Raw genomic sequence first — 27,812 nt, 5'->3', positions numbered from 1 at the left:
GACTAAACAGACTACTAAACCCACTCAATCAGCTTTTTACTATGCTGTTTTAAATGGGTTCTGTTTACTTTATGTCGTCTTAGCAATCACTTCAAATAAAATGCATAATGCATCCATTAGAAATGTCTTGCAGAGAGTTGAGAGCATCAATCTAATCTAAAAAACTACATTCAGAGGTAGAAGTTGTGTCTTAAGTTACTTTGATGGACATTATCATCATACACAAAGTATATATAGAATCGAATTTACAGACAGGGCCACAATATCTTCAGTATACCACAAAAGCATGTTACTAAAAACCTCCATGCACTGACTGTCTATATAGAACACATTAACATTAGAGTCAGTACTCTTACAAACCTGCACATGAAGAACCATCAGTGTGTTGATGCTCTCTGCTTATTCACCCAGTTATTCTGACATCTGTTTGGATGATGATGACATTCTCAACTCTTAAATCAGGCTATTGCATCTCATTTACTGGCCAGCAGGTAAACAATAGACATCAGTGTAATCAGTACTTAACTGTGTTCCTGTATTTTGCATTTTTAATTGTTTTGCAGGGTTCAGGTCCTCCAGTCACTCGGTGTATTAAATCTTCTCTGTACATCATCTTCAGGGCCTGATCATTTGGGGTGATCGGCCTTATTCCTTAAAGTAAGACGTCTGATATAACTGAGGAGATTTTCACGAGTGTCTCTTTTGTTTCTCACTGTGAAAACACTGTTTTCTGTTTTATCAGGGCTCCTTTTTTGCAGTCTTTGTCTCTTGTAATAGGGGTAAAAATAATTCTGAACTCTTTTCATTACTCCGTCAAAATAATAGAAATGATCGTATTCATCATCATTAAGAAGATTGTCTTTCTGGTCTCTGATGGACATACGTTCTGTCTCCTGCTCTCCTGTATGCTTAAATGCATCCGTGGGTTCCTTTGTGTAAAACATCTTCGATCCCATTCCTGCAGCTCTCTCCATACAGTGTTTCCACCCAGCTGCAGTGCGATGTATTAAACCTCTGCAGAGTGGCATATTGTCATCTGTAGTCTGTAGGGAGAACTTTGCATCAGTACATTCACTGCTGAGAAATGTGACTCATTTCTTCTTACAATACATACACTTTTTGAAGTAGTAAATGAGAATTAGAACAAAAAAAGTATTTTATTAGGTGGCCAATTATTAGCAATGTAACATTTTGCTCTCAAAGATCAATCATTCATCAAGTAAAAAGGTATATCCAAAAAATGCGTATTTTGAAATCGTTTTCTGATAGTTTTTAAGAATGTTAATATCTCTGCAGCATTATCAGTTTTATCTCTAATCAGATTCCCCCTTCCTGTTGTATTTTTATCTCTGCATTGTATTTTGCACATTTAAACCCATTTTCCAATTTTTGTGTAACACTTTATGTACCTTAAAGCAAAAGTTCAACATTTTAGGGAATACAATAATTGGCTTTCTGGCCCAGAGTTAGAAGAATATATGTCTGTCTGTTATATATAAGGCTTCAGACAGCAGGCAATTAGCTTATTTTAATACAAAGAGAGGGAAACAGCTAGTCTGGCTCTGTCAGAATGTAAAGAAACTCCAGCTACCAGCACCTCTAGAGCTCACTAATTAACACATAATATCTCATTTGTTCAATATGTACAAAAAACAAAGTGTAAAAATTACAATTTCTTGTTTTATGGGGGGTTATGTGCCAAACTATTTTTTGCTTTTGAGCAGTTGCCATGCAACCAGCGGAGACTCCAGTAAGTTTACTGTGTCTGGCCAAGACATTTTTACACTTTGGTTTTCATAGGGATTGAACAAACAAGATATAACGTGTTAATTAGTGAACTTTGGTGGGCAGATTTTGTCCCCTTTGAACAGAGCATGGCTAACTGTTTCCCCTGTTTCCTCTCTTTGTGCTATGCTAAGCTAATCCTCTGCTACATGTAGCCTCACACTTAACGGACCAATATGAGAGTGGTGTCAATTTTCTCATCTAACAGTCCACCATAAAGCAATTGAGTGTATTTCCCAAAATGTCGAACCATTCCTTTAATTTCACCAGGTTTTTCATAGAAATCTTTACTTACTTTTGGAAGCGTGTCTGTAGCTTGTTTGTAGGTTGTTTTTAAAGGTTTTGCAAATGTAAATGAGTCCACTTTTGGGTCATTTTGGACTTCTTTTCTTTCAGTTATAGCTGTTTCTTCAGTGCCTTCATGAAGTTTGGTTGTATCTGCTGGGATGTCCTGTCTCATCCTGAGGCCTGTGAAGGACTTCTCAGTCGTAGCTTGTATAGTCCCAGTTTTCCATTTTATAAATCTGGACTCAAATTCTGGACTCATTGTTGTCCTTGGGGTCTCTCTACTTGGCAGTCTGTCTGCTTTCTTAGTGCCGCTTTGATTGAAGGCTTCCGTACTTGATGTTGTCTCTTTTATCTCCATGTTTACTGTTGTTGTCTCTGCTACATGCTCTGTTTTTGCAGTTTCTCTTTCCGTCATTTTAAGTGAGGGAGGTAAAGGTATGACGGATTCTTCTGACGGCAAATTTTCCTCTTGTTTAGTATGATTTATGCCCATAATTTCACGAGGTGCATTATAAGTCTCTGTGTGTTCTTGTGTCGTTTTGATCTGCTCAGTATATACAGACACTGTATTTACTTTAGCTGTAATTTCTGCTGGTTTTATATCCATGCTGTCTGTTCTATCAAGCGGCGCATGCATTTTTAATGAAAACAGACTTTCTTTCAAACTCTTTGGTTCAATAAAAAATGTCTTCTTTGTAACTTTAGTCATGGGTGGGGGGTCACCCAACTCCTTCATGGGTATATTTCCTGTTTTCCACCCAGTGTCTGTGTGCAGAATAAGTTTTATTTCCGATGATGGTACTTTTTGTGTCTTCCTCTCTGTGTCTGGAGGGAATAACATGACTAAGACTTCTTCTCCCACCTCAGTATGTATATGTTTGTGATCAACATCATTATTCTCTGTTTTATGCGCAGCTTGTAGGATGAATGCTATTTTTTTCTGGTTTCCATTGTCAATATTTGTACGTGATCGTTCTGTTTGTCTTTCTCCCTCTGGGCGTCGAAGCTCTGCTTGTTTTGTGATTATCCTCACATTAAAATCCTCTTTATTATCATCCTGAGCAGACTTTATCTTGAACTGCAGTCTCTTCATAGATTCTGTCTTCTCTCTGGATACCAACAAGAGTTGCTTCTCAATATAAAATCCATCATCATCATCATCATCATCATCATCATCATCATCATCATACACACTAGATGCAGCTTTTAAAGGTTGTTGCTTCTGAGCACTTTTTTGCAAGTTGAAGATCAAATGTTCGTTTTTCTTAATCGTTTTGACTGAACTTCTCTTTATCTCTGATTGTGATACATCTGAGGCTTTCATTGAAGCGCTGCCAGAGTGCAGAGTAGCAGCTTGGGAAACGTCATTTTGACGGACTACATCTTGTCCATCATACTTCATGAGAACTTTAATGTCCATCGCTCGCTGTGTGCTCTCTTTTTGTCTGATTTGTAGTTGTGCAATCTTTTCTTTGGACATTTTCTTGATGATCATTGCTGATCTTATTTCGCCCTCTTTAAAACAGCAGGAAATATTCACAGTTGTAGCAGCACAGTATCTCTTCGTCAGCATTTTCTGCAGTTGAACAATGGTGGCGGGTGCCAAGCTCTTGGATTTCTCCAATAAGAAAGCCTGAAAATTGTGGCCTGAGGCGGCTGTGTGATGATTCAGTGTCCATGCAGACTCTGAATCAGGGGGATCTTTTATTATGTCCATGGCAATATGACTGGTTTCACTAATAGCATGCAGCACTGGTAAAGCATCTGACCTCAGCAGAAAGGCTGGAACACTTTTTCCCTTTCCACGGAGGAGAGAAACAGCCTAAAGTGACAGGAGAGGAAGATAGAGTTGGTTACATAACTGACACCAGACAAATGCATGAGCCATGACATAAAAATAGCCATTTCAAGAACATTACTTCCTTCGCCAGCAACATGGCTCTAGGGATAGCAAGACCATTTGGTCAATCCATCACTTTGGTCCAGACTGACTATCTCAACAACTATTAGAGGGACTTTTCATCTGGCGCCATTATGAGGTCAAACTTTTAGCTCTTCCAATACTTCAGTTTATGATAAAATATCTGCAAAAATGGCATTCCCATCAGCCTCAACCCAGACTTTAGCATGCTTAACTAACAGGTTGACAATGGTGAACATTAAAACCTGCTAAACACTAGCACGTTGCATTGTTACTGTGAGTGTGTCAGCGGGTTGACGTTAGCATTTAGCTCAAAGCACATGGCTGTAGACTCTTGGTTTCTAAGGCAGGGAGTGACATTTTTAAACTTTTAATGGTTCTCTTTTAGTGCTTTAATGTGTCTCTCTTCATGCTAAATCTTTCACTTTGATGGCAGTTCCCTCGTCACACACACACACACACACACACACACGCACACACACGCACACTCACACACACACACACACACACACACACACACACACACACACAGTGCGTTTCACTATCTTTGTGGGGACCCGTCATTGACATAATGCATTCCCTAGCCCCTTACCCTAACCTTAACCATCACAACTACATGCCTAAACTTAACCCTTATCCTAACCCTAACCATAACCTAATTATAACCCTAATCCTAAAACCAAGTCTTAACCCTCAAACAGCCCTTTAATGTTGTGGGGTCCAGCATTTTGGCCCCACAAAGCTGTCGGGATCCCACAAGTATACTGTATTCCCGTTTTTTGGACCCCACGAATATAGAAGAACACACACACAAACACAGTCTCACACACACACACACACACACACACACACACACACATGCAGCAGGGTATGTTTAATGGTAAGTAGAAAGAAGGAAATCTCAACAGGAGATATTCAAATTTCCGCAACTGTTGCAGTTACTCTTTCAGTAACTTTATTTCTTCATGTCTGTTTAACCGTGAGATTTATATTCTACTTTTCGTTCTTAGTCATCGTCTTGGTAGTATTGTAAGGTCTCCATGTCTCCAAGGTCTTTTCTGCCCTATAAAGAAGTTTCCTAGTAAGGTTTCTCTCTCTGAGCCAAAGGCATTAGTTGGAAACATATCTCTCTGATCTCCCATAAATATTCTGAACACATGCAAAAACAAGCTGCAGGTCTGACTTTCTTATTATTAACAGTGTTAAATTAGTACAAAAATAAACCCTGGTTGTTATCGTCAGTGTGATGATCAGCTTCATGTTTTTAGCTAGTGTAGTTTTGAGGCAGTTGACTGTTAAAATCGCACCTAATAATTCATGCACACACCAGGGAGCAGCAGGACAGAGAAATGCAGTAAGGTAAAAACAAATACTTTGCATACAGAGGATATGAAATATAGTAGCAATAGTTGTGATCACAATTCAGTACATGAACAGAGAAAATGGGTAGTAGTATGCATACCAATACTGATTGAAATAAGCATACCAGTATTCCTGTAAATTCCTGATGAGACAAACATCCATGATCATCATGGACTGTGTGTGTCCAGTAAAAAGGGGAGGTCCCCAGTTTGTGTTGCACACAGTTTCTCTTGATACACATGCATTGGTGTCCAGTTTGGGTCTCAAGTATCTCCAGTCCTGGGGGAGCCATCTGAAGCAATTTTCTGCATAAACTCCAACAGCAATAATCCATGACCCCATCCCCGTCCCCAAGGGGACTCAGGTCAGAGACAAGCAGGGACACCAGCAAAAGCCACGGCCTCATTGTGCTGAGAATGAGTGCTGGAAGGCAGCATAAACCCAACAGTAACGCTGTTATCTTTAATGCGCCTTTCTCATCTCACTTTGAATATGCAAACCATGCAGCAAATATGGCTCTGCTCTATCTAACAAAGTGCTGTAGTTACAAAGAACCAATTTTATATCACTTCCACAGTGGCAAACCTTATATGAAAGTTGAACTAGTTCCTAATGAGTTAAGTAGCTTCTCCATTTCAGATTAAACTGGTTTAATGTCCACAAGAACAATTGTAATACATACCACTGCCGTATCACATTTCAGAATAACTTATTAAAGGTAAGTCTATTAATATTCTATCTTCTTCGTATTGTCTACAAATCCCAATAAAACATCCAAAACCAACAATGAATTGATCCTACTAACAAGTGTTGTACATGTATCCAAAGCCTGATATATCATATCCCTCTGTGACATAGAGATCCACTGTTGTCCAAACACTATATACTAACTGTTTCTTTATTTCAATGTACATATACTGTAGGCACTGTAGTTTATTTTGATCTGATCCCACATACACAGTCCTGCAGCTAGGAATTCTCACTAGAGCACCAATTGTGTATTAATCTGCAATTAAAAATAGTCCCCGACAAATGCACTGTTGACTCGCGTTTAAGTAACGTTTTCTAAAAACTACAATACCCAAATGTTTAAGGATATTTAGAACTATTTAACCTTTTTAAGAAATTAAAATATATATTTGTGACCTGTAACATTTTCAGTAGGATGGATGGGCTTGAGTGACACAGATAGTGTAGGGAAGTCAGAAAGTATTGAGAGATGGACACATCGTTGGTTTTGATTAGTGTTAGGGTAGTCTCGCTTTGCCAGACCTTCCTTCAGCGTGGTGCTGCAGAGAGGGGTCTGGCTAGTCCACACAGCATTCCAGGGTGGGAGAAAAACCTCCTCTGGTTTATTGGCATTTCTTTAAACCATTCACAATCGTCTTGGGTGCTGCTAAGCCCCCTACGCAAAATTACGAATCCCACTATGGCCACGCCAAGACCCGCCCTACGAAGCAGCTCGATTGGTTGGGGTTAGGCATTTCACCTCGAGTGGTTAAGGTTAGGATAGCCGATTGGTCAGGGGATAGGACCTGTACAAATGGGGTTACGTTACCTTGTGTTCTCATGGACGCCTGGCCAATAAATGCTATTGAAGGGCGGTTGTTGGCGTGGCCATAGTGGGATTCGTAATATCGCACCTCGTACGGAGCAATGGTACCGCTGCAAAATAGCCTCGGGAAGGAGCTTGTTTTGGTGGAACATGTGTACGTTCAAAGGTTGTTTTAGTCATGCAACAGAAAACTCAGATCTGAGGAGCAGTTAACCATAGTCCTCAGAAATCCACCGGAGTTTAAAATGCCAACACCAAGGAAGCCCAAGGCCACAGATATCCGGCCTAAATGAGTGAAATCTGGCGGAATTTCCGTCGGCAACGGAGCAATCCCGGAAGTGGAACGTCGAGGATATAGACTTGTGTTAGGGTTAACCCTAACCCTGTTTCATGATTTTCGTGACAATAACAATAACACCCTAAAACCTTAACACTTAAATGACTGCAGGGCAGATTACTGTAACAGAAACACCTGGTTCAGACACAACTGTTTACTAAAACTGATAATTACCCCTTTATAATGGTTAAGGATGTTGTTAATTAGTGTTATTGTTGTCTTGTCACTGACAAAAATGTAGGTAAAAGAGATGCTAGGTGTAATGGACACCTATAAGAGGCTTGATCTTTTGAAGCAGGTGCACATACAGTATATTTCCCTACCCTAGCTGTGCTAAATGTTTTTGCATATTATCAGACTTCCATAAGACACCAACTGCTGAAGTCAGGAGAACAGCCACAGCGCATTATTGTCACCTTGACTTTGGTGTCGCAGCAGGTAAGAATTCATTTTGTGTTTAATCCAGACTAGACATTAAGAAAAGACGAAAATGATAACAAAACCTGGTGTGTATTGTGTATTAAATACACATTAGTGTATGTGTTTTTCGAGTATGCAGGGAAGAAATAATTGCAATTTCTGTGCTCGTAGAAGACTTACTTTTGTACACTTTGAATGGCTCAAACAAAACTCAAAAAACAAGCAGCTTGATTAACAATAGAAAATATAGCAGCATTGTAGCTAATGTCTTTTCCTTTTCCATTCATATACATCAATCACATGCTGGAGTGGATGGTGTTATGTGCAAACTAAATTGATAATGTCACATTGTACTCCAAAAGGCAGCCAAGGCTGTAAAATAATAAAATTCAAAAGTTTGATTTGTCACATACTTATTCAATATGCGAGTAAAATGCAGAATGGCAAACATTAGATGCTCCGCTAAAAGGCTAGTGTAAAATAAAGAATGGTAAGTAGAGTAAAAATAAGAATAAAAGAAATACTGTAGGCTATGACAAATTATAAGACAAATGATTGTACATTACATTCAAATGTGGAGAAAAAGGCCTGTGGGCATTGTTTTTGAGCATACAAACAAATGTAATATGTCCACAAATTTGAATACAGGTTATGAGGAATATCACTTTTTAAATTACAGCCTCAAGCAAGACCTGCAGTCCTGACCAATCGTAGCAGTCACTTCAGACATAACGAAATGGGAAATATCAACACTGCATGCCAGATGAGCAACTACAGCAAAAGGAATGTCCGGGTGTTCATCACTGAGAAGACTCTGGAGCTTGACGGCTTCATCGACTCCCAGCCCGAAGGGGATGATAAGATCGTGAAGTTCATCTTCAAGAAGGACGTCAAGTGCGTCCGTGTGCTGGTCTCTCAGACTCAGGAAGTGCCCTGGGATGCTAATCACTTTCTGTCTGTCTTCGTGGAGGATGAAAATGATGAAAACATTTATTCCAAGCAAATCATACACAACATGGCGCTGAGTGCTCCGATTACTGTGCTGCTCTATGATGTGTAGATTAACACATTTTGCTCATGTGGTCATTACTGTCTGCTAGAGTAGGAGGTTGCATTACGTTGCTGACTCAAACAGGTCTGAATACTGTTTGCTGTTCATGTATCTCTTGTGATGCCTCTAATAAAAATTCTGCACAGCTTCACTGCCCTCTTGCCTTTGCATTTGTCATTACAAAGAAAAATGAGGTTAAGCATTCACTCTCATTGCGTGACTGGCCCTCTGTGATCATCTGCTTTCATCCAGATCTCAGGATTGTTGCTGAACAGTGAAGGCTTTATTCATACTGGAGATCTGTGCTAAATTAGATGACATGCTAAGACATATCTATCACGCACATGTTGTTCTGAAAAAGAAAAAAGTACTTCATAACACCTTGCAAAACAATGCATGTGATCCAGCGTGTTGTAGTTTTGCTTAGTCATATAAAGCATTTTTGTGATGGCTCATGCTTACTACACGTCATCTATAAATCAATGTTACTAAACTAAAACACGTTAACATCAATAACAGCCTTGTGTAGTTTAATTTGTTTTAATACCTATTAGATTTTTTTTTAAAGCTTGACATCACCTATCTTCTATTTTAGCTCAGTACTATATATAAATATGTCTTATAAATACTTTAATGTTACAGTCAGTTTGTTTTGTAATAAATATGCACATTCAGAGTGCATGGCAAATCAACATGACTAAGCAAAAAATTACATGGAATTTTGTAAATGACAAAACAGACATAATCCCACTTAAAGCGTCCCTCCCTTTAACACCAGACTTATTTATCATTAGAAACGATTTCTGGTGCTACTAAGATGATCTATAAAAGAATAGTGAAAGTGGAACAACAGGAAATTTGATGTCATGGTTATGGTTTGGGACCATCTTTAGGTACAAAGAGAGTAAATAAACAGGATTGATATGAGGAACAGAAGCACTTGTCTGGTGAGTATGAACATGTCATGGACAGTTTGGTTTTGAAAGCTCAGTGTCAAAGGAAGAACAAGGTTTTCTAACATGGATTTGACTGTGTGTATTAAGGAGTGGAGGAATAAGTACATGTAAGCTGTACTGTATAATTTCAAGAACTTTCCATCTTTATACTTCTACTCCACTACAATTCAGAGGTAAATATCAGTCTTTCTTATTGCAGAGCTTATAGCTACTAGTTAATTAAGATTTTAACTTTTAAATTACAATGCATTGGTTCCCTGCTAAAATCTCATAATTATCAAGTCATGTTAGTCTGTAATTGAGTCCTAACCCCAACATTTTTTCTAAAATCAGCTTTAATTTTTCATAATTCTAGTTCAGCAACACACCTAATACTTCATTGGTAAATTTGACATAAAAAACAAATGGAAATACTTTCACTGCATTACCAGATTTTTAAAGAAAATATGTTTTTTTAGGACCAAGTTATGGCCAGAATTATCATTATAAGATTGGGGCTTTTGCAGTGTTCGAGACTGACCTGCCCACCAGTAGCTACACCCTGACCAATTGCAACAATAAAATGCTACTTACACGTTAGCACATCAGTAATAATAATATTTGCCGGAAGTTCGTCAGGGTTTTCTCAGGCTAGGGCTATTCTGTAATTTTGCTTTTTTGATACTTATATTTAATTTAACTCACTTTTTCCTACTTAATTCTGAAGTTGGAAAAAGGGTAATAAATTGCAATATATCGCAGAATATCGCAATATGTTTAAAATAGCAATAATATTGTATCGTAACATAAGTATCTTGATAATATCGTATCGTGGGGGCTCTGGGGATTCCCACCCCTACTATACTACAGTAATGTCTTCTTACAGCGCTGCAGTATATACACTTAGTTGCCAGTTTATTAGGTACACCAAGCTGAAACTAATTCAACAGTTTTGCAATAAATGCAATCTTCATGAAGGTTATAATGTTCATTATTTTAGAGGATGTGTTTTGTTGTGCTGTTGAACTGTATTGCATTGTACAGAGAGGTGTTTCTGTTATTAAGCCTTCCCCCCGTTGAAACGAATGGGGTGGACAAAATAATAGAAAACCAAGTGTAGCCTCAGCTATCCTCAAATAAAAATGCAATCAGGCCCACAATATTTCAGAAGGATAAATAAATGGGGTTGCTGTAATTGGTGGAGCATTTGTGTCCCACCGACCATACAGAAAATATTGGTCTTTAAGGGACTCTCCACCAATTTAACACGTTTACTTGTCACAAAGTGTACAACTTGGTACAGTATAATGTCTCTGAAGGGAGCTTTCCAAAGTCTCAGAAAATAGCCCATATAATGTCACCAGGATTGGCCATTCTTTTATTTTTTATCTGTCTGTTGTTTGTATAGGAAAAGTAATAATAATATTAACATCTATATTTTATTACATTTTTATGTGCTCTAATTTGAAGTCACTAAACATAGTAGATACAGGGACAAACATTTTGTACTAAAACCATTCTGAATGAAAATGTTCCAGCAATTGATCTAGTTTTTAGAAGCACAGCTGGATGCTGGTGCATGCTGGACTGATGCTTCTGGCTCTGCTTCTGTCCGTCCTTGGGCCTGTGTGCTGTGTTTGACTTCCACAGAGGCTTCCACATCCCTAACCTTTACTCTCTGCACAGCTGGGTGGGCATCTGTGCTGTGCTAATGTTTACATTCCAGATACGGATATAAGGTAATGAATTATTAAATATACTTGAGGGAACTGTGAGAAAACACTGAATCACATCTATCAAATCCTTCTCCAAATCCATAAAACATTGGTTATTGACCAATCAAATATGCTGCCATAATCCGGAATAATGTGTTTGTCTTTGTGTAGTGTCTCTGTGTGGGCTTATGTGCTTGGTGCTTCTGTGTTGTGGATGTGTTTTAATGTGTGTCTGTGCACTTCGACCTGTGTCTACTTAATATGCTACTTGTGTTATGTTTTTCTCATGCCATCAACCTGCCAGCTGTCATGATCTGGAACAGTGGTTGTGTCATTTTACTTGTCTATGCCTATGTCTTTCTTGTTTTATGTGTATTTGTTGTATTGTTGTAGCCTATCTATTGTTTTAAGCCGTTAACCTGCTAGGGACTGCAGATGAAAATTAGCCTGCATGGCTAAATCTGGCACATTTACATGTTGGACTTTGTACTCATGTTGATTAATGTGCGTTGTCCCTTTTAAATAAATTAATCTAAAACAAAAAAAACTTGTCATTTCACCATGCTGTTAATAGTGGGTCCTTGGTCTGGCTTCCGTGTTCTCCGCTATGGTTCCACAGCAGCACCCTGAAACCTGTCCGTATCTGGATGGGAAAAGCAATGTTGATCCTCAGTCTGGCCTCCTGCATTAGTGGCATCAATGAGAAACGGCTCCTTACTCGGTAGGTGCTCAAATATCCAACAGATGGCATCACAATGTCCTTTTTATTTCAATGGAAAAACAGCCAAAATCACACGCAAACGTACACAACATTAATAAAAGCATGATGCAGGTTTTGTTGCAGTTGCACTATAAATGAATAAGAACCACGCAAGAAATGTAACTTAATTTTTTCCTTTCCTGTAGTAACGGAAGCAGTGGTAACCCGTACAACTCTCTGCCTGTGGAAGCAAAGTTTGCAAACTCCCTTGGCATCCTCATTGTGGCCTTTGGATTGGTCATCTTTGGCATCCTGTCCGAAAACAGATGGCAGCGGCCGGAAACAGATAGTGAACGTGCTCATGTGAGTATTGATGCCATAACAGTTATCATCAATCAATGCCACCAAATGAGATCATTTTGGTTTGAGTTGACATAGATGTGAATTACATATTGCCACACAGTACATTTAAGTGATTGTTGTAGTCAAAGTTACCATGTCACTGGGATAAAACATGTTGTTTTGTTCCGCCAATATTCATTTAGATGAACTGTACTTGACATGTTCATGATTGATTCATTTTGTGTCAGTATTTTAACTCTCTGGGTGAAATAATAATCTAGATGCCATTTTTAATTACAGCTTCTGCTCAATGAAGAGACAGCATATGAGAACACTGATACAATGTGCCATGGCGAGCACATAGTGCGCTGGTTTTCAAGAAAACTGCATTGTATTTCTCTGATTAACATGTTTACAAAGGATATAAGAAAACCTTGTATTGAAGTTGTTTGAAGTGTTGTTGAAAGTACCAGTATTCCTAGAATCCTTGTAGTTTGCAGTATTTAAGGGAGATGGATTTGTTTTACAAATTTCATAGATTATTTGTTCTTCTTTATAGCTGATCTATGATGACCTATATTGATATTTAGTGAATCAATTTTCTGTCTCTATACGTACACAGCTGCATGTATTTTTAATAAACGACAGAAATGCATGTTCAGTATCATTATGGCAGCTTCACAAAAAGGCTTGTATTACTAATGTTGCTACATGGTATGGTTTAGAAACAATAAAAGAGTTATAACCTAACAGTTAAACTGTTATCAATTACAGGAGGGAATTTCAAGGAATAAATAATCTAGTTGTTTAGCACTTCTTTTTTTTCTTTTATCTATCTCCTGCTGAGCTTTCTGGATCTTGAGTTGATTCTTTTGGATGAGGATTTCAGTTAATCCGATACAGTTGTGTTGTATTTTATTAACAATGTAGGCGTTTAGGAGTCTCATTTGTGTCATTTTTGGCTGTCATTACAAATAATATAAGTCACTTGTGTTATTAAACTGATGAACTAAAGCTGCAGTGTTGTTGTAGCCTAGTGTATTAAAAGGCCCAGACCACTAGAGGTCAGCGTTGAGCAGCAGTACCACTAAAGTAAAGTAAATAAAGTACAATAGATTCAGACGGGCTTTGAAGGACAAAACATTATGCAGTGACAATTTAAATTCCAACAATATCAAGAGCAGTTAGATAATATGAATGGAAAATTACAGTATGTCCACACACTGACAACCACAATCATATTTTAGCTGCTCCTGTACATTTTTACAGTTTGACAGGCTGACCAATTGTCAACTTTACAAATGTCAACCAAAAATAATAAAGACAATGCTTTTTACATTGCTGCCAACAAGGTGCAAGGTGTTTTAACTTTGCTTGTCATGTGCACAACAATTACAGCAAGGGAAATCTTAGTCTTCAGGCACCGTCCAACAATACAACAACAACAAAAGAGAAATATTGCGAGTTAAGATATAAAGCTAAAACATAATAAAATATAAAAATAAATAATAAAATATGGTCAACTTAACAGATCAACAGATATGAAAGAAAAAAGAATTCCCTGTTGTTGTAATACCCATCCCAGATGAGAGGCAGCATTACATCTTGAAGAGCGTCCCAAATTAAAAGAGGACGAAAAAAAGCACTTCCTGTAAACCAATTTGTTTTCCTAGGACGGCGAAGGAATGACCCGCCCAGCTCTCCCTCTGATTGGCTAGTACTCCTTGCCTTCGTTGGTTGGATTGGTTTGGTTTAGGCAAGAGGAGTGGGATTGGTTAGGATTTGGGTAAGAATGTCAGGATAAGCCAATCAGAGGCAGAGTAGGGCGGGTCATGCCTTCGCCATCATTGATGTATTAGAAAAAAAAAAGAACTCGCTTCCTGTAAGGTCAAAGTTCAATTGCTAGCCTGTCATAGCTAGCATAGTAGCAACACCACCCCGATAAGATAGTTTACTCTGTCACAATGGAAGTAAATCAAGCGAAACAAGAACACCTACTCGCATTAAAAGGTATTTGATTGTCCTTACAACAGCATAAAGATAGTCATCACAGATAATGTTTTAGTGGTAAAACAGACGCGTTAAATATTTTAGAGCACCGGGTTGTTGTCATTTGTTGTGGCTACCAGCTGCTAATAGCGTTAATATGCAATCAAGACTGTTTGTGACAAGTGTAACGTTAGCTTTAAATACTGCATTTCTTGTAGTTATAGTATTGTTATAAAAAGACACATTACAGCAAGAATGACATCCTTATATCAGCTAGCTATTGCTGTTGTGTTGTTAGCTAACGGTAATTAAGCTAAGGAACATTACATTGGTTTCCTAAAGAGTGAATTACGCCCTGAAAAAACTCACTAACGTTAGCTTTGTTATCTATGTCAGCTGTTTGTTATTTGTCTGTAAATGTGCTCTTGTTACTGTGTTAGTGGAGAGCTGCTGACAGTCAAATTATGTGACAGGGAGCTACTTAGCCAATGCTTTTGATTCTGTTTCTGATGACTGCTGTGCCAATTAAAGGTTGTTAATATGGTTTATTTATAAGATGCAATATATACTGACCCCAAGTCGTGCTTTGGAAATATGGATCCAATGCACAAACATGTTGTTATTTGTTGTTATAAGCTGACAGCTGCTAAAATGTACCTGTTAGACCAGTAAATCATAGTTGAGTTGAAATCAAATGGCTAACCAGCCAACTATTCAGATACTTGTCATTTCTGTGGCTCACCTAGAAAACAAATAGTGTTGAAACGTAAATTAACTAGATTTACTGCAATACAACAATTTTTGTTTATGCATTGCAGCCAAAAACTACAATTATGGATGACCTGTTGTAGTCTTATGTTGCTTAACCTGCCTCTCTTTACACGACAGGGCTACATTGCTAATTAATACTGAAGTTATTGACACCATATGCTCAAATGAGTGGTAGAGATTACTTTAAAACAACAGAAACATCACCACATTAACCACTGTCCAATCTCTAACTAATGTCACCTTACTTTACAGTGATGCGGTTAACAAAACCGACGCTCTTCACAAACTTGCCAGTGACATGTGAAGATCGAGATCTGCCAGGTAAGTCTGTTTATCATTAGAGACAGAGCCCGAATGGAATTTAATTCTCCATTTAACATACTGTATCTATAGCAGAAGAGAATAGTCAGAACAGAGTTATTGCTGTTTGCAGCATTACCACCATGTACAGACAACAGGAGGTATGATAACTGCATTAGCTAATGGCTTATTTAGTGTCTCCTTTATCTGTATTTTTAATGACATTGCACTTTTAACTGAAGATCATATGGTTGTGGATCTATTGACTTTGTATTGCCGTGGATGTTTCCACTTGTTGTGGTTGTTATTTCAGTGTCTCTTAGCCGATATGTGGACACAGCAGTCAATTTCATGCCACACAGAGCACTTTGATATTGTCAGTAGAGCATGTCCAAAATCTTCTATCCAGATAGAGGTCATTTCATATCTCGATAACGATATTAATCACTGCTATAATTTCTGGTAATTCAGTAAATAAATATATATATAGTCTATAGTCTATTAAATAACCACATGGCAAAGCCGATTTTGTATACTTCTGTGTGAATCAAATACTTGACAAATGAAAAGTACCATGGATTTTTTTATTTGTTTTATTAAGAACTTTAGTTCAATCATAAACATGATGTGCAAGGGTCAGAATGTAAAGTGTCGTCCAAATGACGTAAATATTGCCATAACACAGTATGGTGCGATAAATACAATATGGAAAAATATATACAATAACGATAGACATTTTTATATCATTTTAATGATACATATTGTCAAATTGCCCAGCCCTAACTGTCAGGGAATCAGATTTGATCAATTATTCTACTGTTGACTGATCAAATGTAGCGGCAGCCAGCACTTGGGTTGGGAGGCTTTCAGAATAACCCATAAAACCATTCAAAATCTATACCAAAATGTCTGCTGAGTTGGGTGACAGTTAATCAAACACACAGAAAGGCTCCAGTTGGCCGGGTCAGGATCTTTTTGCTGCGAGGCAACACTGCTAACAGCTGAGCCACAGTGACGCCTTTTTAATAATGTTTGTTTGTTTGTTTGTTTGTCACAAGGCTCGTAGTCATAAAGGGGACAGGGGAGAAAAAACATGAACATAAGTATAACAGTCCTGTGTCTGTAGTGTCATGTCTTGCTGTTCTGCTGTTGCTGTCTTTGTACTGTTGTCTCTGTTCTGTAGAATGTAGACATTTAGTCAAATCTTAGCATGACAGATACAAAGGAAATCTATTTTGGAAGCTTCCAAACAACCAAGTTCTCGATTACTTTATTATCAATTGTGAGTTTTTACATGCATGTATAACCATGGGGTAGTTTAAAATAAACCAAGAGGTTTTGCCAAACTTCTCAGGCTCTTCACTCTCGGTCTATTCCAGTGAATTAATCCATGAATGTGATTGAGAAACCGGCAGTCAGGCTTTGCAAAGTAGCTCCAGAACATCAATGAGAGGTTTATATCACCATTTCATAATAATGTGCACTAAGGGAAGCAACATAAGGACTGAACCCAGGCTTCAGTGGATGTCTTGCTTCTACTTTCCGTGTCTCTGAGAGCATTTGCTTCTGCTTTTACTGCTCCCAAAATAAAACGTTCACCCAACCGCTTACATTCTCTACGGTTGCATTAGGTTTTCACAAACATCCCACTCAAGACAGCAGATAACACTTCCATGTTCATGTCAATATATTTATTTAAGGGAATAATACCACAAATCTTGATGTCATAAAAACCTCATTAAAGAGGTCAACAGGTATGCAGGAAATAAACAAAAAGTGCACTGATGCTCTTAGTCTATTCCTGCAGTAATGAGATATAATAATTGGGCTAAATTTGTGATTGAGAATTTTCCAAAATGTTTAATTTAATTACTTCTGCAGTAGAAGTACTGTATAATCTAGTAGCGGAAAGATAAACACACAGAATGTAATGTGGCTTAACAATCTGTGCAACATATGACACCCTCTGTCTTAGACCCTGGATTTGGATTAGAAAAAAAACTTCCCCAAAAAAAACTTTTACCTGTGAAAAAAAAATGGAAAAAACTTCAGGAAGTACAACTGAGGAGGGATCCCTCTTCCTGGCCGGACAGACAATAGATGTTGTTTGTACGGAATAACCAACATAATAAAAATACTATGGACAATCAGGATGATAGAATTACTAGTAGATGGTAAACATATATGAATAATGGATCCTGGAGGATGTTGAACAACCTCAGGTGTTGCCAAACAGATAGGACCTGAGCCACATGACACCATGGAAACCATCTGTATTGTAGATAAAGGACCCTATTTTAATGATCTAAGCGCACGGCGTGAAGCGCATGGTGCAGGTGCGTTTAGGGCGTGTCCAAATCCACTTTTGCTAGTTTAACGGCGGGAAAAAGGGTCCGTGCACCGGGCGCATGGTTCAAAAGGGTTGTACTTAGTGCCTTCATTAATTCATAGGTGTGTTTTGGGCGTAACATGCAATAAACCAATCAGAGTGTCATCTCCCATTCCCTTTAAAAGCCAGGCGCGTTTGGACCTTGGTGCATTGCTATTATGATGTCGGATTTGCACCGTAATATTTAGTGTTTATTAATAGTTGGAATGCTGTTCAACAGCATTCCAACTATTGTTATTCTGTTCTTTATTTTTTCTTTTTCTTTTTGTTCTTCTTATTATTATTCCGTACGTTTTTTGGCTCTCCGTAACTTCTGCATACGTTACAGCTATACCAGCACGCCCATAGGCGCACAGATGGGCGCAGGTGCATTTGCTATTTAAACGACGTGGGCGCTGGACGGGAAATTGATAACTGCGTCGGTCTTAAACTAGCAAAGACACTTGAGTCGGGCTTTGCGCTGCGCTGCGCCGGGTGCAAGATAGGGCCCTTACAGTCTCTGATCCATCTCCCAAATTTAGATGGCAAGCCTGCTGAGAGTTTCAGTGTTTGTTTTCTAATCTTGTGGTGTACAGCAAAGAGAAATGCAGCACTGGTAACTGAACTCCTCACGAACCATAAATCACCATGACACTTCTAGGTATAATTGCTATTTATACAAAAGTTGCAGTGAAGTGACGGCTCTTAGAATTCACAAAAGTGAGGTGGTTGAATTTGATATTAGAAACCAAAAACCATTTCCCTTTTTGCTATCATGGTTCAGCTTTAACTCCTGCGCTGACTGCACAATCTTCCAGACTGCTCTTATTGTTGTTAATAATACGAGGTGGCTGTATTAGTAGGAGTATTGATAGTGGTAGAGGTATTATTTTAGTCAGTGAGTTGATCACAGCATAAGATGGACAGTAGGTGGCCAACTTGTTGGACAGAAATCTGAACCCAATGGTTCAGACTCCTTTGAAACCTGATCTTCAAAGGCCCTTTATTTCTCTCTGTGATCCTCCCTGCAGTGCACAGAATCCTCAGACACTTATATAAAATATAAAACCTTACTGTGTCAAAACTGTCTACATCTCTTATATCTACACAGACACCTTAGTATGGACTGTTTTTGGCAGCTAATGATAACAAATATAAGTTTAATTTTAGTTACAAATTTGCAATAGCTTGCACATGAATATACAGTACATAGAACACATGTGTATCTCATATTGTGATCCATTTCTAAGATCTCATGCATGTAGGTACTCTAACTAGAACTCTAAATTCCATTTGGTTAGGTATGACTTGTCCCTGGAGTTTACATCCTTTCTAAATGTTGAGAAATCACCTAGGTGTATAGGATTGTTATTATAGTAATAATGTGCGTCTCATAAGTAATATGTGTGTGACATGTGTTTTTTTTTCCCCTTTGGCCCAGAACAAATTTGCTTTGCATTGCAACAAACTTTTTGTGTTCAATGTTTTGTCGAGTCTGGTGTGTGCTCCAGCTCTCAGTGGAACATTCATTAACAGATGCATTACACATACTGTTGTGTTTTTTCCCTCTCTAGGGGATTTATTTGCTCAGCTTATGAGGGAGGACCCCTCCACCATCAAAGGAGCAGAGGCTTTAATGCTCGGAGAGATGCTTACATTACCGCAAAACTTTGGGTAATAAACGCTGTCGCAGAATTAAACAATTATTAACACCTAAGGGTTGCACTTTACTTGAAGGTATCTACATGAGAGTGACATGACACTGTCATGAACGTGTCATAAACATCAGGGTTCATACGTTTTGAAAAAACCTGGAAAAGTTATGGAATTTGAAAAATGCAAATTCCAAGCCTGGAAAGGTTTTGGAAAAATAAAAAGACCCAGAAAGTTTTGGAAAAGTCATGGAATTTTTAACACAGCATAATAATATGTGTTTAATTTACGAATCCCACTATGAACCACATCAATTGTTTATTGTTAAACCTCTGAGGGTAAACTTTAACACAGATTTGTATTCTTATTGTATAATGTCGACTGACATTTTCAGGAATACATAGTCATGGAAATTTGCCAAAAAGTCATGGAAAGGTATTGGTTAAAATACGTATGAACCCTGAAACATTATAAACAAGTCATAAATGTTTATGACATAACGCTTCTTTCAGTAAGTGTCATTCAGTTTTTGTCATGACAAGTTAGGGTTAGGGTTCATGTGTCATGACAGTGTCATGACACTCATATGTAGATACCTTCAAGTAAAGTGTTACCACACTAAGTACTTTTTGTTGAGTAAAGCTTTAAAGATTTGACTTTTCTCTGCATTACACAGAAATATTTTCCTTGGCGAGACCTTCTCCAGTTACATCAGTGTGCACAATGACAGCAACCAAGTTGTGAAGGACATTCTTGTGAAGGTACTATCAAAAAAAAAAAAAAAAAAAAAAAAACACCTGCCCAACACTAATTTATTACACACTTTACACTGCTGTTTTACCCATAAGTGTCCTGCTGTGTGATGGGATCCTGTACAGGCTGATCTACAGACAAGCTCACAGAGGCTCAACCTCTCGGCGTCAAACTCTGCAGTAGGCGAACTCAAACCTGAATGCTGCATTGACGATGTTATCCACCACGAAGTCAAAGAAATTGGAACACACATGTGAGTGTTTTTTCTAGAGTGTATACACTCTCTTGTTTGGTTATTGGGTCCTATTGTGCTGCCAAAACCCCAAATGTTCTCCTTAAACTGACCAAATCAGGGAGGCAATCAGGCTGCATTCTTGAAAAAAAATGAAGGTTACACTTTACCTGAAGGTATTTACATAAGAGTGACATGACACTGTCATGAACGTGTCATAAACATTATAAACAAGTAGAGCTGTCAGCATTAACGCGTCAATTGCGATGCGATTAAGGGCTGAGCATAACGTGCACATTTTTATTAATTGCATTAATCGCATGCCGCCATTTATTTATTTATTTTACACTTCACTCGGCTTCAAGTCGTGCCTAACAACGCTTCTTAGCTGTTCTAAAATTACTAGAATCTACGGCCTCTTGGGGCTAGGCTACTATTTTGACCCTTTGCCGCACCTTTACTTATCATCAAGCTGCCATACTTCCTCGTGACACATCCTGCTGCTGCAGGCATGTTGGAAAAGACAGCAGCAACACAATTCTGAATGACGCTTTCAATTTTCCAAAACTCCCGGACGGCTCAGTAGACAAGTCGAAAACCATATGCACATATGCACATAAAGCCGAATTAAAATATCACCGAAGCACGTCAAGCTTGAGCTACCACCTACGGAGTTAAGCATAGTGCAGTTAACGTGACTCAGGTTGATGCTAGCGGGCTCAGGCAAAGCACTATTTTGGAGAGTGCTAGTTGCCGACAAATGTCCTGCTGTGGCATCCAGTTTTTGGACCATTTTGTTTGTATAAGCAAAGTGTTGGTGTTACATCTCAGTTAATTGCTGTGGTGTAAGGATAGGGGTTTTTAGTTTTTTAGTTAGGTACTTGGAGGAATTGTGCAATAATGACAGATTCACATGTTTTTCTTTTGTTTACAGTAAATAAATAAATAAATAATATTCCCAATCAAGATACACTGGTATGAATTGCTTTCCATTGTTAATATGTACTTAAAAACAGTTCTGAAATGCAAAATAATAGAATTTTAATTGTGTGATAAAACATGCAATTAATCGGGATTAACTGTAGAAATTCAGCGATTAATCGTGATTAAGAAAAAATGAATCGTTTGACAGCCCTATAAACAAGTCATAAACATTTATGACATAATTCTTCTTTCATTAAGTGTCATTCTGTTTTTGTCATGACAAGTTATGGTTATGATTAGGGTTATAGTTAGGGTTAGGGTTCATGTGTCATGACAGTGGCATGTGTTCATGACAGTGTCATGTCACTCTTATGTAGATACCTTCAGGTAAAGTGTTATCAAAATTAGTTTTTGCTATTCTAAATGTTTCTTTCCTCTCTTCCAATTTCCAGCTTAGTTTGTGCTGTCAGTTACACCACTCAGTACGGGGAGAAGCTCTATTTTCGGAAGTTCTTCAAATTCCAGGTGAGGTTATGTTTGAGCTTTCTCATTAGATGACAGTGGTAAACTCCTTGGTCAGCTTGGAAAGGACCTGAGAAATGTCACAGGTCTGCAACAGAGCAAATGCAATTACCATCTATGGATTTGGTGCCTTGCCGTCTTCAGCTCTCAGGTTGTGCACTAATTGTAACCCTCTTTCCTTCCCTTTAGCAACGTTTTCAGCATTATCCCTTAGATTTCCATTTCTTCCTTTTCTTAGCTGATTCCTAGTCTGATTAGTTGCTGATTTTTTTTTCCTGCCGAATGGAGGTACAGTGTGAGAAAACGACAGCGTTCAGTTTGCACTCTATTTTCAATCAGGTTTTGAAGCCGTTGGATGTGAAGACAAAGTTCTACAATGCAGAGGTAAGTTAGCCACTTTGAAATACCAGCAGCAGAATAATATAAGTCCTGCTGTCAGCATACAGACTGTGCACTCGTATCTCTCACCATGTTGTTCTGCAAATAGAAGAACTGTATTGTATGACATGCAAGTTATACAACATGCTTCATATCATATTTCATTTCATAGTTAGGAACATTTTCATATTCTCATAGGGGCAGTTAGTATAAGAATGGTCTCCTGGAAAACCCTTGCACCTCCAGAAATGTCAACTTAACAGAAAAAAAAAACATACTGTAAAGTCAGAATGTTCCAAGAGCTGGAGATCAAGCGTTTTCCTCACAGTGCCAACAAGCTTTTTCCTTTTTTCTCATTTTTATACCAGTAGCTTTTTATATTAGCGGTATGCAAATATTCATTGTCATCATCTTTGGCATGTAACTTCATTTGTTTATTATTGTCTTGTATTTTATTTTCTCCATTAGAGTGACCTCAGTTCTGTGGTAATTGTTCCTTCTGTTCTCATCGCTGAACATTTAGCTTCTCTTAATCCTTTTTGGTGCAGCAGACTTTGTCTTTTCCGGGGCCAATAGAAAGGTGCAAAGCAGAAGAATGGAAAGTAATCTATGAATTATAAAATGCCTGCCAGATTGTCAAAGATAAAAAAGTGACAACATTAACTTAACACCTTGACACAAACTTTCCATTATTTTTCTTTTGCCCTTTCTTTGGACGCTCATGCTTTCTTGCAAACTCATCCTACACTAGGGCTTGGACTTTTTAATTGAAGTTTGTGGTGTCAAATTGTGGGTGTTTTGTGTTTTTTAGCCCCCAACATCGCCTTCCAGGCAGTGTGGCAATGGTTATGTTTAGAGTTAAGGTGAGGGTTAGCTGCCTGGAAGGCGACGTTTGAGGCTTAAAACACCATTGAGCCAAATTGTGGTGGGTGGGGTTTTCATCAATTATGCAGTATGACTGTTCTCATTTTCTTATTGTCAAGATGTAAATGATGACGTAATGGACACAAATTATTTTGTTTTAATGCTTTTGATTCTCATTCATAACTTTTGTATTGCTGGGATGAAGGCTACAGTGTGACGCAGCAGGCCTATTAAGGTCTTATTGACAGTGATTATAAAAAACAAAATTCCTTGTTTTAGAGTTAATGGACCAAATATATTTGATTAAATGTAGTAGCGCGAGGTTTCAGGTATTAGTTGGAATGGCTTTGCATGGAACCGAGATGCTAAGGTCTGTGATTGAACTCTAACCTCATTCAGAACGGTTCATGGTCAGTTCTTATGTTATTGAATGAATTGCAAGGCATGGACTAATCTCTGCTTCTCACTCATTGGATCTTACTGTATAGTAGAGGTTGCACTCAAAGTTTGCCAGTTGTGAAGACCACTGAGTGTTACTTTTCCAAAGCATCGACTAGTTGCCTACAATCCTGTACGAACCCCATGTCAAGCCATGTATGGTGCCAGAACCAATTGTCTTTCAGCAACAATTCAAGTCTTATAATGTTATCATTGTAACATCATTTATTGTAACATTATACTTGACTTTTTAATATTAATAATAACTGATAAACACATTGTTCGTATTGGTATATTAATCATTGGTTATCAGTTATAAATGTAGTGAATTTGAAATATTTTAGAATAGAGTCTATAATACCAGTGCTGTTTATCTCTGCAAAGGCCTTTGCTCTGCTGCTCTAATGGTGGTGACATTTACATTAATCTAGATATATATATATATATATATATATATATATATATATATATATATATATATATTTTTTTTTTTTTTTCATATCCACAACAAACTAATAAAAGTGACTGGAGAGCAGACCAGTAATTTATTCCTCTAAAAGGCTCTGATGCAAATGACACGGCTGTTTTAAATGTATCGCTTAAAAACACGATTGTTGGTTAAAAACACACAACTAGTTGATGTTTGAGAGACTACTTTAAATGACCTGTCGATTGCTAAAAATCAGTCGTCGTGCAACCCCTACTGTATACTCCGCTGGTCAGCACTTGAACTAACCTGTCCTCAAAGGTACACTGAGCATACTAAATAGAATTCAATTTATGTGATTAATGTTTGTCTTCTGAGTCTGGCTGATAAATGTGATTCATTACATGACTCTCACATCACCTAAAGAGTAGATTAAAGTGTAAGTTCACATTATATCTCACAACCTTGATCACATGCCTATATGTACATTAAAAGAGGTACAACTGTTTGTAGTGATTCCTGCGGTTCATTCCGGCCTTAAAAAGATGCATCTCCAGTGGAAGTGATGGGGGGTCAGAAACCATAGTCCTTTTTTTCTGCAAAAAGTCACAGCCTGAAAGTTCAGCTGAAACTAATGCAAGGCTTAATCAGTCTGAATTACAAATCAAGTGGGTTTTTTCTAAAGTTACCATCTTTTTACTGCAGAACGTCCGTACATGTTTCCTGCTGGGCTGCTGTGGAGGGGTAGCAAAACAGCAATCGTCATACTAAAAGCACTAAGTTTGGAAGATGCTTTGGAAGATTTTTTTTTTTGTCTAGTACCCTTTTCCACCTAGATTTAGCGCTTAGATGTGAGGGGGTTTAAATGTAGAAAAAAACAGCTAAACATAGGCGATAGACTTCTTTTCCCATTTCCAGTAGATGAGTATGCCTTTCTGTTTTTCTTTTTTTCTGGTGTGTCACATCCGATGTCACGAACATGCCGGAAAACAGGGTTAGTTAACAAAGCAGCATGGAGGCAAGTGAAAATGTTATGGTGGTTACTTTTTTTTTTTTTTTTTTTATCTGTTACTTATTTATTCTCTTTCAAACTCGGTGCCAACATCATTTCGGAACAATGTTGAAGCGCTGCTTGCATGGAGATGGACAGAATTTGTGGCTGAGATGAGTCATAGCATCACGCCGGGAAAAGTGGTGAAAATGTCCACCCGGGTGTCATGTTTCCATCACTGCCATTCGAGCTGGAGCCGATAAATACCTGGGACTACTGCAGAGCCATTTGTCCCTGGAATGAATGTCGATTGTAACCTTTTACACTCAAGGGAAATGCTAGATGTTAGTGGGTTTTTTTGTCCAGTTGGAAAGGGGCTTAACTCAGATTACTGAAACATCATATTAACTTTGGTCAAACTTTAGAAGGCATTTTTTGAGCTGTGGATTTTGTCCCCCATGTCTTACATTGAAATCTTGTTAGGAAGGTTACGGTTCATGGCCAATATTGACAGGAGGAACATTTACAGCAGCCAGTAACTCTTGAAACACTCCTATGGACATGTGAATAAGACAGACATGAACAAAATGTGAACCTATCCTTTAAGGCAGTAGGATTTTGCACAAGCCTAACCCTCCTTAGTACCTAATGATAAAGTTTGTGTTGCTCAGTTCGCCTTGGAGATAATGCTATTGTATTTAATTGTAAGCAACAAATATAAGTTAGTGACCCTTGGCTTCTCTGCTGCAGACAGACGAAGTGTTCCTGGAGGCTCAGATCCAGAACATCACCACGTCTGCAATGTTCATGGAGAAGGTCTCTCTCGAGCCCTCCATGATGTACAACGTCACAGAGCTCAACACTGTCACGAGTGGAGAGGATGGGTAAAAAAAAAAAGCACTTTAGTTTACCCGTGTGTTCCTTTCTGTTAAAGGTGCCGTAGGTAGGATTGTGAAGATCCAGGACTTAGCCAAAAAATTTGAACATCGACAACTTCTCAGTCCCTCCTCCCTTTCCGCTAAAGCCCCAAACTGTCTCCTAAGCCCCTCCCCCCACAAGGGAGAATGAATGCGTGTGCATGAGCAGTGATTGACATGCAGTTAGAAACCCCCCATGGCCCTGATTGGTGAATCTGAACAGGGAGCTGTGGATTCTTGCAAATCACACAACAGGCTGTACGTGGAGCCAGAGGAGCCAGATTTTTTTTTAATTACCTGCTTCATGTAGTTCTACTCGAACATAGAGTCAGATTCAGCAAATATGACAGAAAGTTAGTTTTATAAGTCTTAACCTACGGCACCTTTTAATGTATGTACCGTCAGTTTTTTTACACTCGACTCTCATCCGTAACTTTTCACTGCCAGAGAGTCCACATTTGGGAAAATGTCCTACCTGCAGCCCATGGACACAAGGCAGTACCTGTACTGCCTGAAGCCAAAGCCAGAGTACGCAGAGAAGGCAGGCGTCATCAAGGGTGTGACGGTGATAGGGAAGCTTGACATCGTATGGAAGACTAACCTCGGGGAGAGAGGGAGGCTGCAGACCAGTCAGCTGCAAAGAATGGTATTAGGATGCTTATTTTTTATTATTTGTGTGTGCGCTTTTGTATGCCAAAATAAAATCATTTGTGTTACACTGTATTTATATCCTTGTATGTCTTCCAGGCTCCAGGGTATGGAGACATCAGACTGTCTTTGGAGATGATTCCTGACACTGTCAACCTTGAAGAACCTTTTGACATTATCTGTAAAATCACCAACTGCAGGTCAAAAATCCCCAGTCCAACATACGATTAAATTATTGAATTAAAAGCATGACCCAATAGCACTAATAACCCGCTTTTTTTGCGACCTTCGTGTTATAGCGAAAGAACCATGGACTTGGTGCTGGAGATGTGTAACACCAGGTCCATCCACTGGTGCGGTGTATCAGGGCGACAGCTGGGGAAACTCAGTCCCGGTGCCTTCCTCTCTCTGCCCCTCATACTCCTCTCATCCGTCCAGGGTCTGCAGGTATGAACGTATATATTATAACTCACATCCTCGTGTTGTTCTTGCTTACTAATAGTCTTCATTTCTTTGTTTCAGAGTATTTCTGGATTGAGACTCACAGATACCTTTCTGAAGAGGACGTACGAATATGACGACATCGCACAAGTGTGTGTTGTCTGCCCATATACGAACAATGAGTGCTAGACATTTTATTTTGCTTTTTGCATTTTAGATATGAATGGACCAACAGTGAAATTCTGCACATAATGCTGACATTTCACTCTTTTTGCAACCTGATGGGATTATACTGTATTTTAAAATAAATTGTGAATAATATAAATCACTTTCTTTGCAAATAATTATGTAAATGTGCATAAATGTTAATAAAAAACATTGGCCATCTTTTCATGCCTATTGCTTCTTTTTTTAATGTATTTAATGGTGGATTTTGTCACTTAAAAAAGCCATAGAGAAGAATATTTTATAAAGTTCATTTTATTTTTATTAAGACTTTATATTACTCTGTTTAATGAAACTATTTTAGACTGCACTGAGCATATTTTCTTCAAATGTGTAGATTATAGGGATTTCTTGAAGTTTTAAGCCACATTTTGAGACACAAAGGATACCTATTGGGTGGCAAGTCATTGTACTAAATGGTAAACAGAAAGTGACCTTATCACTGGCCATACTGTGTTCCCACTAAAGGAATTCTCATAATGCAAAGCATGGACTCAACTCTTTTGTCGAGCCGTGATGTTTAGCCCCGGAAAAGTCTGGGGCTTATGGGAAATGGTGTT

General features: G+C 38.3%; 2 protein-coding genes and 1 long non-coding RNA gene across 4 annotated transcripts; 2 read left to right on the top strand and 1 right to left on the bottom strand.

The window, feature by feature from the left end:
- Nucleotides 1-2: 2 nt before the first annotated feature.
- Nucleotides 3-3,890, bottom strand: LOC118493131. Its single transcript, XM_035991845.1, has 2 exons — nucleotides 2,081-3,890; nucleotides 3-1,043 (listed from the first exon to the last, which is right to left on the bottom strand). The coding sequence occupies exons 1-2, from the start codon at nucleotides 3,788-3,790 to the stop codon at nucleotides 627-629; spliced, it is 2,127 nt and encodes a 708-aa protein (XP_035847738.1). The 5' UTR covers nucleotides 3,791-3,890; the 3' UTR covers nucleotides 3-626.
- Nucleotides 3,891-9,490: 5,600 nt separating this feature from the next.
- Nucleotides 9,491-13,161, top strand: LOC116063026. The gene is made up of 4 exons (XR_004895040.1): nucleotides 9,491-9,666; nucleotides 11,944-12,090; nucleotides 12,288-12,432; nucleotides 12,712-13,161. It is a non-coding gene; the product is annotated as an uncharacterized LOC116063026 (long non-coding RNA).
- Nucleotides 13,162-14,264: 1,103 nt separating this feature from the next.
- trappc13 (trafficking protein particle complex 13) lies at nucleotides 14,265-27,417 on the top strand. 2 transcript variants are annotated; one of them, XM_031317789.2, is made up of 13 exons: nucleotides 14,265-14,421; nucleotides 15,424-15,492; nucleotides 19,414-19,513; nucleotides 20,169-20,253; nucleotides 20,371-20,498; nucleotides 21,854-21,926; nucleotides 22,263-22,307; nucleotides 22,770-22,787; nucleotides 25,772-25,905; nucleotides 26,386-26,584; nucleotides 26,686-26,786; nucleotides 26,886-27,033; nucleotides 27,109-27,417. In XM_031317789.2, the coding sequence occupies exons 1-13, from the start codon at nucleotides 14,376-14,378 to the stop codon at nucleotides 27,214-27,216; spliced, it is 1,254 nt and encodes a 417-aa protein (XP_031173649.1). In that variant the 5' UTR covers nucleotides 14,265-14,375; the 3' UTR covers nucleotides 27,217-27,417. The 2 variants fall into 2 exon arrangements, with proteins under 2 accessions (XP_031173649.1, XP_031173650.1); XM_031317790.2 differs by lacking the exon at nucleotides 22,770-22,787.
- Nucleotides 27,418-27,812: the final 395 nt, after the last annotated feature.

The sequence above is a fragment of the Sander lucioperca genome, chromosome 14 (genome assembly GCF_008315115.2).
Source record: "Sander lucioperca isolate FBNREF2018 chromosome 14, SLUC_FBN_1.2, whole genome shotgun sequence".
NCBI classification, from domain to species: Eukaryota; Metazoa; Chordata; class Actinopteri; order Perciformes; family Percidae; genus Sander; species Sander lucioperca.
This window is presented reverse-complemented; position numbering and strand designations above follow the sequence as displayed.

Coding starts and splice junctions, on each gene's coding strand:
- trappc13 (XM_031317789.2), top strand. CDS start 14,376: ATGGAAGTAAATCAAGCGAAACAAGAACACCTACTCGCATTAAAAG. Junction 14,422..15,423: donor ACACCTACTCGCATTAAAAG/GTATTTGATTGT, acceptor CTTACTTTACAG/TGATGCGGTTAACAAAACCG. Junction 26,787..26,885: donor TGTAAAATCACCAACTGCAG/GTCAAAAATCCC, acceptor TTCGTGTTATAG/CGAAAGAACCATGGACTTGG.
- LOC118493131 (XM_035991845.1), bottom strand. CDS start 3,790: ATGGACATAATAAAAGATCCCCCTGATTCAGAGTCTGCATGGACACTG. Junction 1,044..2,080: donor CTACAGACACGCTTCCAAAA/GTAAGTAAAGAT, acceptor TTCTCCCTACAG/ACTACAGATGACAATATGCC.